Below are 15053 nucleotides of genomic sequence, written 5' to 3' on the forward strand. Positions count from 1 at the left end.
GAAAGTAGAATCTGTATGGATTTTTTTGTCTTGAATAATGTGATTGCTGAGCTTTAAATGACTGGATATGGGTTTTTATAAAATTCGCTATAGGCTTGGGTATTTTCTTGTGCCTGTTATTATGCCTTTCTCTTCTATCCTGTGGTGATTTATTTTGAAGCAAAAGATTATTTTGTACTAAACGATTTCATTCTGTCATTTCCTTCTTCCGCATTTGGTTCATTATCACTTGTATCACTAACTTTTCTGGATCTACGGCGAAGCGGAACACTTGGATATAATGCCAACTAAATAAGAATCTTGTTCATTCTTTGATGTTATTAAACAGAGTTATCAAAGTCTGTCGATTATTCTCTATCAAAAGATCTATTCAATAATAGCATGAATATATATAGAAATATATTCAGTTTTTGACATACCTACAATCAGCGCCAGCGACTCTAGCCGGAACTTGTTTTTCCACATGATTTATATGTGCCACACCACGTACTTTATTTTCCTGTATAACTAACTGTTTCTTTATTTACACTCGCCATGCTTACTAATCAAATAGACCGGGGACAATGGTGCTTTTTGCAAGAATTCGGTTGGTCTATGGCTGTTTTTGTAGAACTAATTGATCTTTTGGCGGCTGTAAATTCGTACTATGGTTCTTTTAGTAGAATCTGACTTTCATGGTCAAACAGGTGGCCCCTGATTTATAAGTGACAATTTAAACAGCGAAATCCGAATTTTAGGACAATGGTCGCTTTTGTAAGAAACGCCCCAATTCATCTCTTATGTACTATGAGCCTTTATTTTCCCATTGGTCTTCAACTGAGCTCAAAATTCTTCTCCACAGGTTTCTATTATGTATTTTTGTACTCCAATTAGGTTCTATCTCTGTAATATCTCAATAATAATAATAATAATAATAATAATAATAATAATAATAATAATAATAATAATAATACTGCGATTTTGGCATCCCTATCCTTGTCAAACCTCAAACTTCTTCCTATTCTTCCGCAACTATCGTACTTTTTGAGCTTTTATGTATCTTGTCATTGATAGGTAGCTATTCAAATCCTTCAGTTCTTTGTTGGTCTTTTTTTCCAAAGTTATTAATTTATTTAATGTGAGTATTTCTATATATTTCTATAAAATTTTAACATGATGGCGTTGTTCGTGGTATTACTGGCTAAATCACTGCGTCAAATACTAAGCTTTTGCTTTGGTGCAAAAACTTTGGCCATCACATAATTCTCGAAATCTTCTTTGAACATGTATACACTAATGAATGATGATATATTAAGAAAAAGTTTTTATATCTCCTGTTGATATTGAAGAGTCTGCTACATTTGAATCATTTTCGAAAAAATCGGCTCATCAGTATGATATTGCATATTATTAGTTCCTCGTGGTGTAGAATGGAGAACGTTGAGACAAAAATTTTGATGTGCTGGTTGAAATTGGTGTTGATTTAAGTGAATAATGCAAGGCAATTGCATTCTTAAAGAGGAAAATTGAGAGTTATAATTGGAAATTCTTATGTTCAGAGGTTTATAAAGTAAGCATCAGACCAAAAATACTAATTTAGAAATATGGAGCCTGTCGACGTTGTGCAATCTATTAAAAGATGATATATTGCTTGATGTATCATTATTTGTTTATATTCCAAAAAATAAATGAAAATAAGTCATTCTTTTTGGATTACTGGAAAATATTTTAAATATTTAATGGATTTATGAATTTATCTTTAATGGATAGAAAGTAGAGAAAAAAAATTGTTAATTGATGTTGAACTCATTTCCTGAATATATTTTAAAATATCTTTCTTTAAATAGGTTATATTGTTTTTGAAATAGTAATAAATGGTTTTCTCAGATCTTTTTATATGTTGTTTCTGCAAATAATCGTATCCTGAAATTCTTAATATTACTTAAAATGGATTTGTATCCTACTGTTTCTTGAGTAATTGTAAGACATGTGTACATATAGGCATTGTCAAAATAAACGTCTTCCAGTTCGTTCGTAATTGTCTATTGAACCATCTAATTGGTGTGTCTAATAGAATTGGAAGAATAGGCACTAAGAGTTGAGATTCATCAGAAAGATCATAAGATTCTATGACTTGTTTTATCAATCTTGAAGTACTACACGTGAATCATTAAAAGCTCATTATTTGTAATTATGTCGAGCAAGAATCGAAGATTGTTGTGATATTCAGTCAGTGCAGTAGATCTTGTATAACTGTAAACCCAGTTGATATAAATACGTTTGAAATATGCCTTTTTTTGTTGGCGAGTTTATAAATTTATCTGAGCCAAAGTTATCACTGTTTTATAAAGCTCATTTGCTGGTAGACTAGGAGAAAACAAAACAGAATTGAAAAAATAAGAAAGATGGAAGTCTACAACAATAAATGATGTTTCCTTCGATCAATCTATTATAATTAAAATGATAATTGCCGAGGAAATTATACAGTAATATTACCCCAAAAATTTCGGGAAACAGTGTTTAATGTTTGTATTGCAAAAATCATCATATAAAATATATATGATAGTTCTGAAAAAAAATGTTTTATGAAACTGTAGCAAGTCGATTCATAATTGATGTTCTTATTACAAGGGTTGAAGTCATGAATCAAGACATAATTTGATGATCTTTCTGAAGGATTACAGTTAAAACTTACTCAAGAAACAGTGGGAAGCAATCCAATTCTTAATAGATATTAATATTTTCAGGAGGCGATTTATTTGCAGAAACAATACATAAAAATGTCTGAAAATTGAGAAATTGGAGGAATTTATATATAATTATTTATGTACCAAACAGAAAAGATTATCGCTCTCAACATACTATGGTCTCAATTTCAATAAACAATTGATTCAAAGAAAGATATTTTAAGATATGTTCAGGAAGTGAGTTCAATGTCAGTTACTAACCATTGAAGAGTGGTATAAGTTCTTCGATAAGTATTCTTCAATACATTATCAATAGTATGAATATATGTTTAGTTAGTAGGCCATAATGGAGCAAACTTCCACTTCGCTTCGATATGTGTTGTACCACTCATACATGTGTTGAATTACCCTAATATTTGCATTGTTTGGAATGGACAATTTAGACAATGCTAGGATTCGTAGTAGAAATCTAAAAATAGTGGACGAAAACAACGAACGCACTAATAAAAATGATAGTAGAACGAACTTAGTAAAAAAAATAATTTGGACAATTCCATCGAGCAATATTTTTTAATTAACGATTTCTCTCTTTGATTGTATGTAAATTCCTCAAATTTGTCTATAATTACAGTAAAAATTAAAGAGTACGTTAAAACAATCACCGTAACACTTGGCTGAACTGTAATAAAGAATATGCCCATCTTTGTTACAGACTAGTCTGTCTGCGTTGATTGTAGAAACAATGTGTACAAGTATACTTATTTGCAATTTACCATTCAGAAGCCTCCACCTCTTTCGAATATTTAGAACATACATAAACTAGTGAAACTGACTGTTTATGGTCATGATATTATTACTTATTTAATGATAATAATAATTAAAGTGAAGTTTAATGATGATTCATATTATAGATACAAGATATTTCTGTTCGGATATCTTATAATTATCTCATACATTCAAAACTTGATATTATTTCAATTTTGTCTTTAAAACTGGATTGGATTTTATACAATCTAACTAGAGAATTGACATTTGCTATCAATACATCCTGAATTGAAAAATAATTTCTTATATACATAACTAGTCAGGACATAGTAAATTAGCCTTTAAATTATAAATTGTTGGGTTTCTTTTCTATTTCTTCTGAAGAACACTATTACTGAGACTTCATAACTATACTATAATCATAATGAATATGATTGATTAATTCCTGCGTAATCATTATATCTGGCGATACCTGAGTTTAGTCATATTTGGTTAACCATATCACACTGAGTGAAGGTGTAATTTTAGCAGTTTATCCAAAAAAGAGCCACAGTCACGAGTGCTTATTATAGTAATTTAGTTCCATAATTACAAGAGAAAATTGGGGAAGTTATGTAAATGTATTCATTTGCATCAGGCAAGCTTTTAATCATTTGAACATCCGCCATATTGTCCAGGTTTGAAACCCAGAGATAATCGGTTGTGTTCAAAACTTAAATAGTGAGCGATTTTCTTTGAATATTGAAGTTGTTTGTGCAATAAATCGGTGGTTCGTAATGGATGAATAATCTTTTTTTTGAGACACATTGGATATGCTGGAACATCGATTGGAAATATGTGTCAACTTCAATGAAAACTATCTTAAAAGATGAAAATGAAAGATGTAAAGGATTAGTACACGCATGATCAACTTTTGTTATAATGAATGTACTCTTGAATAAAGTTTATGCAAAAATTGATATTTAATTGTTGTATTTTAAATTTTTCATTAGAGTTTTAATGGAGGCAGTTTACACTAGTAAAATTTTTTACTTTCATCCGTACTAATTCATGCACTGTTTTCGTTAGCAGTAATTTTGAAATGGTTTAAGACTGGTAAATTAAAACATTAGGTTATTCCCGCTAAATTTTTGCCAAATGTAACCGAAAAAGATACACTGATAGAAATAAATAATAGAAATAGAAATAAAATTGCAAAAATTTCTATAAATTTTCACTAATCTACATTGGTATTCACCTCTACTCATTGATTGCCAAACTATAAATTGTAGATGTCGATCATACGCTCTTCCATCGTTCCAGTTGGGAAGAAGTGAGAAACTTGTTTGCTCAGAAATGTGGTCGTTTCAATATTGCCAACATGATAGAATGCATGTGAGAATCAGTGGAGTCCTCGAAGTACACCTATGAATCGATACGGGCTATAATAGAAACCAAAGAGAAAGAGAGTAGGAACTAGACATAAAGAAGCAGCCTTTGCAACGAAGCAATGCGTGAGCGCATACCATTGCAAAGTGCGGGCACAGGTTTCAGTCGGTAAGAGTCTGACATTACCCAACAAAGACGCCGGGGGTCCATGAGGATTTCATCTCCTAGGTACAAAAAAAAACTATAAATTGTACACGATAGCTAACTGAATTCACTTTTGCGTTTGAATGTAATTGATTGAAATAAATTGATCCGTAATATTTTTTATTGTTGTTCACTAGAAAATTAAATTGAATTTAATAACGAATCAAGAATCTTTGAATTGGGGCAAGAACTTAGAGCATTTTTGATAGTCAGATATGAAAACGTTTCATTGCACGCCAATTTGTTAATTGTTTATAGTAAAATATTTTTTCCGTAGACAAAAGAAAATTACTTTAAATTTAGTGGAAAAGAGGCTGAACATCAAGCATCAAAAACTATGCATTAAATTGAAAATGTGTCGTTGACATTATAGATTCACTCAAAGACAAAAAAGGGAAATGCAAAGAAGAATATGCATATAAAATATTTATTGAGTGCGTCCTTTTGTTTCATCACTTTTTCAATATTTTTAAGCATTTTTCATAATATACTAACAAATTACGAATGGTGTTGTGGGTTGAGTACTCGAAATAAAACTGTCTAAGAGTTTTTTAAACATGACAACGTTTCGATCCTCTATTTGATCTTTATCATTCCTTTTTAAATTATTATATTGATAAATGTATCTTGACAGGAGAATTATTCTTCGTGCGGAATATATATACAGAGTGTTCCAGGACTTGATGCAAGAAATTTGGGAGTGAGTAAAGTTGCTGTAAAGTAAAGCTTTAAAGTTGCGAAATCAGAACTTATACTTGAGTATATTTTTGTATTAAGAAAGACAATAACATCAAGAAGATTAACAAATAATCCTATTCTAGGAGAAACACTATGAATATAGTTTATAAATGACTTTTTCGATCTTTTGTTGTCAGAGATTTCTGCATAATCTCTTTTGATATAAGAGTTTTCTAAAGAAAAATATGCAGGCTCAACAATTATTTTGTCATATTTTTGTACCGTCTTTGGTTTTAATAAACACTTTGTGTAGCTGCTGTGATAATAATTTAATGTTATCATGTTTTAATACTTCCTTCTATTCAGTGTGAAAAATCATTGAAAGACCGACATTGAAAAATCCTACAACTATCATGATGAACAATCTGTTTACACTGCCACTATACAAACACTCACAATTACCTTCTGTCTCTGAAGACGACAACGTGGTTATCGAAACGCTCATCAGACAGTGTAATTGTTGGTGTTGGTGTATGAATATCACCAACAGTTCCAGAAATTCTAATTTAATCACATTTGGATCTAACCAATTTTTATTAAAGTTGTTGTATCATATCAATAGAAATTTCTGTGACCTTGGGAAGTTATTGAAGTTATTGAATTCAAATAATTCAATTAGTACGAAAGTAGACTTGCTCACACCTTTTTTATATAAGGAAATAGTGGACGTCATCCATCTAATAATTGATTATTTTAGCACCAACGACGTTTTTAAAAGAAATAGGAGATATTTTATAAAAAATAAATGAAATTATTCGAAATTAATTTCTTTTTTACATTCTTTCATTCCTTGTTTATCAGGGAAGCCGCAATCTCCAGGCACTATTTTGATTTGAATTTTGAGGTACTTGAACACCTAAATCCTCTTCAAACTTAAAACACTCACTAGAAATGTCAAGCTAAAAGTTTGTTATGAACAATTGAGAGAAATGGATATAGAAGGATCAGCAAATATTGCTTGTCTGTCGCTGCTGGCAGAAATGTATCAATACTTCAAGAAAAGGTGCCAAACAAAGACTGCTACTACAATTTCAGAAACCGTGCCATTGGCGTACTTTTATTAAAAATCTGCTTTATTACTCGTAAAGTCTCCATTAAGCTTATGATGTGAATATTCCACGCTGAAGTTTATCTTTTCATAGAGAAAACAAGAATACTAAACTTCGAGAGTAAATGTGAATAACGTTCATAATTCTAACAATTGAACTATTGACAATCATATCACTCAATTATTATAAATCATTGTTAGTTTGACGTTGATAAAATGAAAAATCAAAATATGTTTGTTGTTGAAGTTGGGATGTTTTTTAAATAAATAAGATACACGGTATAAATTAATACCACCCATGAGTGTAAAGTTGTATTTTAACTTGTCTTGTTAAAGCAGTGTTCAGATGCATTGTTTACAAGTTAGGAAAAAATTCATTATTATTAAATTAAATCAGAGTAGATTGAAATCAATTTAATGAAAATACAGAATATAGAAACACATATTAAGAAATAATTAAGTTTATCTTTCTAATTTGGAAAAGTAATAATTAAAACGAAATGCAGTTTTATATAAAATTTATTGAAAAAAAATCACCAGAAATAAACAAATTCAGTAATGGTGTCCTGAATGCTGATATCCACCTCCTGTACTATGTCCGTTTTTGGCACTAGCAGCAGCAACTGCTAGACCAGCCGCTGCAGCATTAGATTGTGCTATTTGTGCTGCTTCAGCAGCTTTGAGTGCAGAAACTTCCGTTTCTTGGAGATCTCCGACAGAACTTTGGAGCTGCAACAATATTTGGGCTATATTTTGTTTAGCTTCGTCCACCATAGCGTGTTGGGAGGCAGCTGCGCTACCGGCTTCAGCTGCGGCTTGTTCAGCATGGGATGCACCAGCTTGTGCAGCTGCAAGAGCGGCCGTGAGGCTGTTCAGTAGTGAGTGGGCGTCTTGTGATGATTTAGATGCTGCTACAGCTACTGCTTCAAGTTGATGTAATTGAGCAATTTCAGCTTGGAGTTGCTGTTGAGCGTCGACGGCTTGCTTTTTAAGATTTTGAACAATTGCTTGTTTACCTACGAGAGCAGCTTGCGCAGTTTGTGCGGCCTGGAAATCAAATTTATCGTACAATGTTTTAGCGAAATTCATTTTATGAATCCACTGAATTCATACAAATAGGTTTTCTCATAAGAATGCAAAGACGGCGGATGAATTAAAAATATTTTATATAAGTACTTTACTGTGTTGATCAGTTCTATTATTCTTTTATAGTTTTAGATGTTATTTATCATATTTATATTTTCCACAAAACCATTTGAATGTCACAAATACAGGATGAAACCGATCTAGGGAGAATGATTTACTATTTGCATATAAAACGTTAACAATTTACATTATTAATACGAGGATGGTGCCAGAGGTAACTGGCCTGATATAGAGATGACGGTAGTTGCTTGAAAAATACCACTGTATTAACAATGGATGGGATTTGGCTAGGAAGAAAGTGTTGCTTCATCAAAACAATGCACCATCTCAAATATCCATCATTGCAATGGTCAAAATTAATGAAATAAAGTTTGAATTGCCATCTCATGCACTCTATTCTTCGGATTTAGTCCCCTCAGATTATTTTCTGTTCCCACACTTGAAGAAATGGCTCGGTGATAAAAGATTTTCCAACAATGAAGAGGTGATGTCGGCAGTTAATAGCTATTTTAATATGTTTGACAATTCTTATTATAAGAAGGGTATCGAACTTATTGAAAATTGAAAAAAAGTGTATGGGGCTAAAAGGAGATTACGTTGAAAAATAAATATATTTTATATGAAAATTTCTGTGTTTTCTTTGTTGAGACAGGTACTTCTGGGATCATCCTCGAATACTAGTAATCTTTGATATAGTCATCCGTCTGAGTCGTCATTGAAATAACTTAAAATTGAAATGTTTGTTGTTTACTTCTTATTATTGTCATTATAAGTAAAATTGAGAACTTACACCAACAGCAGCACTAGCTAAGCTACTTTTAACTCCAAAAGCTGCTTGACTTCCAGCAGTGTGTTGACTTCTTACAGCATTTTTGGCTTGTACTGCAGAACTGTGAGCTAAGCTTGTCAATTCTGCTCCCGAACTTCCTTTCCCACTTCCCGCGTCTTGAACATTTATTTCTTGTACACCGTAACCTGCAGATTCGTAGTTTTCAGCTAATTCCAAAGTGTGTGTTGATTGGGCTTGTTGTTCAGGAACTACGAGTTTCACGTGCTTAGAAGTTCCAGCCGAAGAGAAAGCGACTATGAAAATAAAACGAGTTCGTAGGAAAATAATTGAATTACTTGTTTAAGAATCGTTAGCTATAATTTCATAAAATAAGAGTCATTCGAAAATCTTCATGCTAATGGTTATATTCTATAAGTAAAATGATGAATGTAATACTCACCAGAAAACACAATGAAAACGAAAAACCCGAACATATCTACAAATAAATGAAATGTAATTATAACAATTATTATTGAACTGTATATGAAATTATAGTTCATGTATGTCATTAACAAATTTAATATTTGTTAATAACCGAGTAAAAAGAATTCGAATATTTCCTAAAAGATATCAACGAAAATCCTGTATCAATAAATAGCCATCGAAATTACGTTTTATTTTTTAATAAAAAAACACCATTGGAGAAAAAATATATTAATATTTATTAAAAAAGCCGTATTACATTCAACTTCAAACGGACAACCAACAAAAATATTTAAATATTACAATTTATTTGATTTCAGATCCTAGTTCACCTAACTAATCCACCACTTAATTCAATATATTTTTCATATTCCTTGAGAAAGTTTTTAATAACCCTCTTCAGTTCTCGTGGAGTTATTTTGCAGATGCTTGTCGAATTCTTGTACAAAGTTTTGTGAACTTTTTATTAGTCTTTAGAAGTTTAGAAGTTTAAAATTAGATCTGGAGATCTGGTTAGTTTGTTAACTACCACTGCTCATCCATCGGTTTGGAAAATGTTAGCGCTAATGATATAATTAGTGGAAAAGTTGTTTAGTAATTATTTAAAAACTTTAAAGTACTGCGCTACTACTCTTCAAAAAAGTAATTAGTTACTTCTGTCCGTTTCTATACAGATTAATTTTCAGAGGCTGGCGTGGTTGTTTTGTACCTAATTCCCATCAAATAATTAAACATTGTCCAACATGTTTCGTTAGCGTCTACAGAGGAGAGTTATATGCAATCCTCCAAGCTCTAAACTCTCTATCTCCAAAAAATAAGCTTTAAACTATCTTTCTATTGAACAAATATATTTCTTACATTCTATTATTCAGTATATTCCTGGCTCTCTTGTGAGCCCTTGAATCACTATTACTTTAATTTGAGTACCTGAAAATGAACTTGCGTATCAATCTACAAAAGAAGCTTAAGCAGCTAACCTCCATAGCGACTAAATACAAACGGATAAGATATTCCATATGCGATCGATAGGTAAATCAGTGGGTAACACTAAATAACATGAAGTACAGTGGCATGTCGACGTCAAAGACCTATTTCCTATGAGTCGAAGAGATACAGCAGTTGAACGCAGATTACGTATTGAGCATACTTAACGGACTCATAGATCAGTACCTATGTTTCGCATTAAATTTTATGCAAATCTTTCTAATATTTCTATCAATTTCTCTTCAAGGACGTATTTCAAAAATTTATCTCGCATTTAATGCTTCAGCCATGATAAACAATAAATTCACTATAAGTAGATGTTACCGACATTGGGGAAATTACAATGCTACTAAATTCATTTTATTCAAAGAGCGAGTAATACACATTATTCGGAAATAAAATTTATCTACAACTATCAGGAATATTATTAATTTTTGTCAATATGAAAATTATAATTGATAGTGATATAACTGCGGTTATTATAAATAAAAGGTAGATTTTTTACCCGTCCTATTATAAGTACTACATCCTATGTTAGTTGTAATATTGTTAACACTTTGTATGGTACAGTTATTTTTGTTAAATATTACCACAATTTTTCATTGTAGTTATCACTTTTTATTTATGTTCTCGCCGATGTAACCTTTTGCAACTGCGGTTGATTTCGACTGCCCTATTTACCACAAATTATTGACGATCCTTATGCAAATTTCAGGATCTTTCAGTTTAAGAAACATATAATTTGTTTGCCCATAGCAGCTAATTATTTATCTCTACTTGTTGTATGGTTTATATACCATTCTGATTATTTAAAAACAAAGAGTTTGATGTGGTACGAGGTGGTATTTCGTGAAGCAAGCTACTATCAAACCCATGATTAGTGCAACTTGAGCAATACACTAATGAAAAATTTCGTTTAACTTACTTGATGCTTTTTTAAGAAGTTTATTTATTGATGTTCCTCTGGTATGAAAGTCTTTCTTTGGTCGATTGTCTTCGGACTGATATCTTAGGAACGGTTGTTATTATCCAATTGGCAACAGTAAGAACTATCAATGTTCTTTTAGTGATTCATAGATTAAGTGATAGTTGTAGATAAAATCTATTATCGCTGTCAAACAAAAACATAATTTCCACATCAACTAATATTTAAATGAAAATATTCGAAAACTTCTAAATGTTTCATTACATGATAATTAAAACGATAGTTAATATTAAAGATCTTACATATGTTTTTTTCAATATACGTGAGTTACACTGTATATTTTTAAGACTTAAAATAAGTTAAAGAAAATTTCAATCAGCCCTAACGAAGTCCTCAGAAAAATGTTGTAACTAACTAATTTTGTATAATCAAAATCTATTGACGTGTTACTGAAATTTGTTTAGACAATTTTGAATTTTTACAAAATTGTAAAATAGGCTTATTAAAGTTGAATTCGATGACATTCATTATTCAAATTTACACGAAACACTTTCGAACTTATAATTGTAAAGTATTTGTAAAAGAACTCACTGCTCCACTGTATCCGTTATTCTTGAGATATGGATGAACTACAGTAAATATATTTGCTCATCCCTTATATATAAGACGATGCCGAGTGGGGCATTGTTACTATCTCTTCAGAGTTAATCAGTGTATTGAACCACATTTTCTATTTTGGAATAGTGAAGTAGAAATAAAGTTGATTTTTATTACTAATTCATATAAACCTGTCATATAAGAAGATCCAAGAATGTATAATTATTATTTTGTTTGTCAAAAATTGACATCTATTAACACCAGTGAAATATTTCTTTGATGTAGTTATGCCAACTTAATTAATATTACTATAGATCAAATATTTGATTTGACTCTTTATCTTTTGTACATTTTCGCGCTGTTATTTGGTATACAGTATGTCTAAAGAACAATGCACAATTTTTTCCGAAAAAACTGTACGCCGTAGCGCGTGTTCAGGTATAACACTAGATATAGGAGGATCTTGGTAACAGTGCGGACCGGGCCAAAGCTAGCTCCGAGCTTTTGGAGCGATATGACACTTGGATTTATGTCTATTTCCGAGCGGCTGCTCGGGATCAAGTTTCGCGTAACATTCAAGAAACGGGGACTTTCGCAATGCTATAGGAGGCTTTTGGGGATGCTCACCTTTCGGAATTCCAGCCATACAGGTGCCATAAAATTTTCCGGGATGAACAAAACACTCTGAATTTTTGCCACCTGGACAAATCGTTACTGATAAATTATAAGTGCTACGAAGATTAAAACAAAGAGTTAATCGCGTCAGGTCGAAGATTAATGATTAATGGAAATTCCACTACGGCAATGCGTCTCTTTCACATACTCTGCTTTCCTCACGACCGACTACCTGACCAGAAAGGAAATGAACGTTATACCCTAGGCGGTCTACAGCCTCGACCTCGTTCCGCTAGACTTCTTTATGTTTCCTCGGCTTACTGCAGAAGAGCGATTAGAATGATTGATTATTTTTACTTTCTTGATATCAATCCTCCAATACTCTGCCCACCTAGACTAGTCCATTTAATTAATACCTATTGCATCTGAACAGTCTATTCGTACCGATATTTAATACTCTTTTGTTCAGAATTTTCTGTAGTATAAGCACTGACTACTATCTTGACATTTTTAGTTCGATGTTAAACATTTACATGAAACACCTTTGGTAACCAGATATTTGATAGAACATTTTTGTAAGCAATCTGGTACGTTTTTACCACAGGTTTCAACAATCTTGCTGTTCACTTCAGTTATCAGAGGTGAATATCTAGATTTTCTATTCTCTTGAGGCGCTTGTTGCTCTTCCCTTTTGGTCGTACGTGCTTTTCGGGACATCCTAAAAATTATATCCTCAAATAGGTCTATTTTCCGATTGAAATCTGCCGAGTGTTGGTTCCAAGTCTTCTCAAGAAATTCATATATTGGCTCTTTACAGAATGCCTTAAATTGCTCTCAAATATACTTCTGCATTTTCAGCGTGTTCAGAGGTATTTAAGATCCACATACTTCGTTTAACTCTAAATTTGAGGCTATACCGAAGGTGATTACTGTTGGAACACACATTGGACAATCCAATGGAAAACCGAAGTGATTAAACCATGTCGTCAAGCGTTTAATCGCTTATCTATACGCCATAATTACAAAAAATTCGTAATTTATATTCGTTAATATTATCAAATAATCATAATAATATCTGAGGTGACCATAATTTTCAAATCTCCTGGACAGCAACCCGAGTTTTGATCCGAAAAGTACCATATATTGTGAAGCAGGGCTTGAAATCATATCTTTTCGTATTGCGTTTCAGACATCACATTCTCTTGTAATTAAAAGATTATTCTTATTCTATAAACATTTACAAATGATTTTCATAACAAAATTTGAATCAAACTTCTAAAGTGGGACATTTGGCTGTCACAACCGGAATCGAATAACTCTCAATTCATTACCAATAGTCAACAATCAAGAATAATACGAGGATGGTTCCAGAAGTACCAACACAACAAAGAAAACATAAAAATTTTGGATAAAAAATATATTTAACTTTCGACGTAACCTCCATTTATCTCCATACACTTTTACCAGCTATGTTCATTAAGTTCCATAATCTTCTTAAAAGAATCGTCAAGCTCCTCAAAATAGCCATTAATCATCACCTCTTTAATGTTGGATGTCAAGTCTGGGTACATAGAATAAGCTAAGGGGACTAAATATGGCGAATAGGGTGCATGAGATAGCAATTCAAACTTTAATTCATTAATTTTGGCCACTGTAATAACGGATGTGTGAGATGGTACATTTTTCTCCCGTTTGGGTGTGAAATGATGGACCCACGTTTTATTCATGGATATGAAACGACGCAAAAATACGGCTTTATATACTATACTGTCGATAACGAAGAAACAGTCTAGCTTAAAGTAGAATCTAGTTCAGCTTTTATATTTGTTGGGCTAATGCCTTTCAAATAAAAGTATTGTATAAAATAACGATGACAAATTTTTCCCATGATTACAAATGCACTGAAAACGTTCACTATTGATGGCTGCCAATAAAATACTAAACAACGCAGCATCTTCAAACTTGAGACCATAGGTTTTTGCCAAACAAAAGATCATTTCAATTACTTTTTGATTATCTATGAAATAATATTATTCATCATTAAATCAGTCTGAGAATATCATTGTTCTAGAATATACGACTTTTGGTTCCAATCGTTCTTTTGTTTGTATATTGAATAGACCTTTTTCGGTAATTAATGAATTAATAGTGATAACGTTTCTTAATTAGAAATAATAATCAAATTTTATTTGTATTTCAAAATTATTTGATGTATTTATATACATAATATAAATGCTGAGAAGTGTTACGTTTTATTTCGCACGAACTCTAATAGGCATTAAATATTCTTTGTACTAGAAATAAAATTTCTTGGAATAATCTTAACAGAAATCTATTTGAAATACTAAGAAATTCAACAAAACTTACACAAAAAAGTTAGAATCCTTTGCTTTCGTGAACATTGGAAGCAAACCATTCATGCTTAGTATATCCAGTGATTCCCAAATTGATCCAGGTGTACCTCCAAGTGTCCATGGGAAGGTACTAGATTTTCCATAGTTAGATCTTATTTGTTGATGAGCTGGGAATATGGTGTAAATGTATCATTTAAAACTAGTAATATGTATTTTGAAGTGGTTTACGAGGAAAAAAAGATTTAGAAATTCTGCTATATTATTTAATAAACTGAAAATGAAATTAGACGGCTACAATATCGGTTCATGGAAACATTGGAGTGCAAACGCCAGTGGCGGAGAAATTTGAACTATCTTATTTCGAACTTCCACCGAAGAAAAAATAAAAAAC

At 31.7% G+C, this 15053-nt stretch overlaps 1 protein-coding gene across 1 annotated transcript; it reads right to left on the reverse strand.

Moving 5' to 3' along the window:
* Positions 1–7290: 7290 nt before the first annotated feature.
* Positions 7291–11884, reverse strand: LOC130891555 (uncharacterized). Its single transcript, XM_057796381.1, has 4 exons — positions 11688–11884; positions 9165–9200; positions 8726–9018; positions 7291–7836 (listed from the first exon to the last, which is right to left on the reverse strand). Exons 2-4 carry the CDS (start codon positions 9196–9198, stop codon positions 7342–7344), a joined length of 822 nt encoding a protein of 273 aa, XP_057652364.1. The 5' UTR covers positions 9199–9200; positions 11688–11884; the 3' UTR covers positions 7291–7341.
* Positions 11885–15053: the final 3169 nt, after the last annotated feature.

Source organism: Diorhabda carinulata, chromosome 3 (genome assembly GCF_026250575.1).
Source record: "Diorhabda carinulata isolate Delta chromosome 3, icDioCari1.1, whole genome shotgun sequence".
Classification (NCBI taxonomy): domain Eukaryota; kingdom Metazoa; phylum Arthropoda; class Insecta; order Coleoptera; family Chrysomelidae; genus Diorhabda; species Diorhabda carinulata.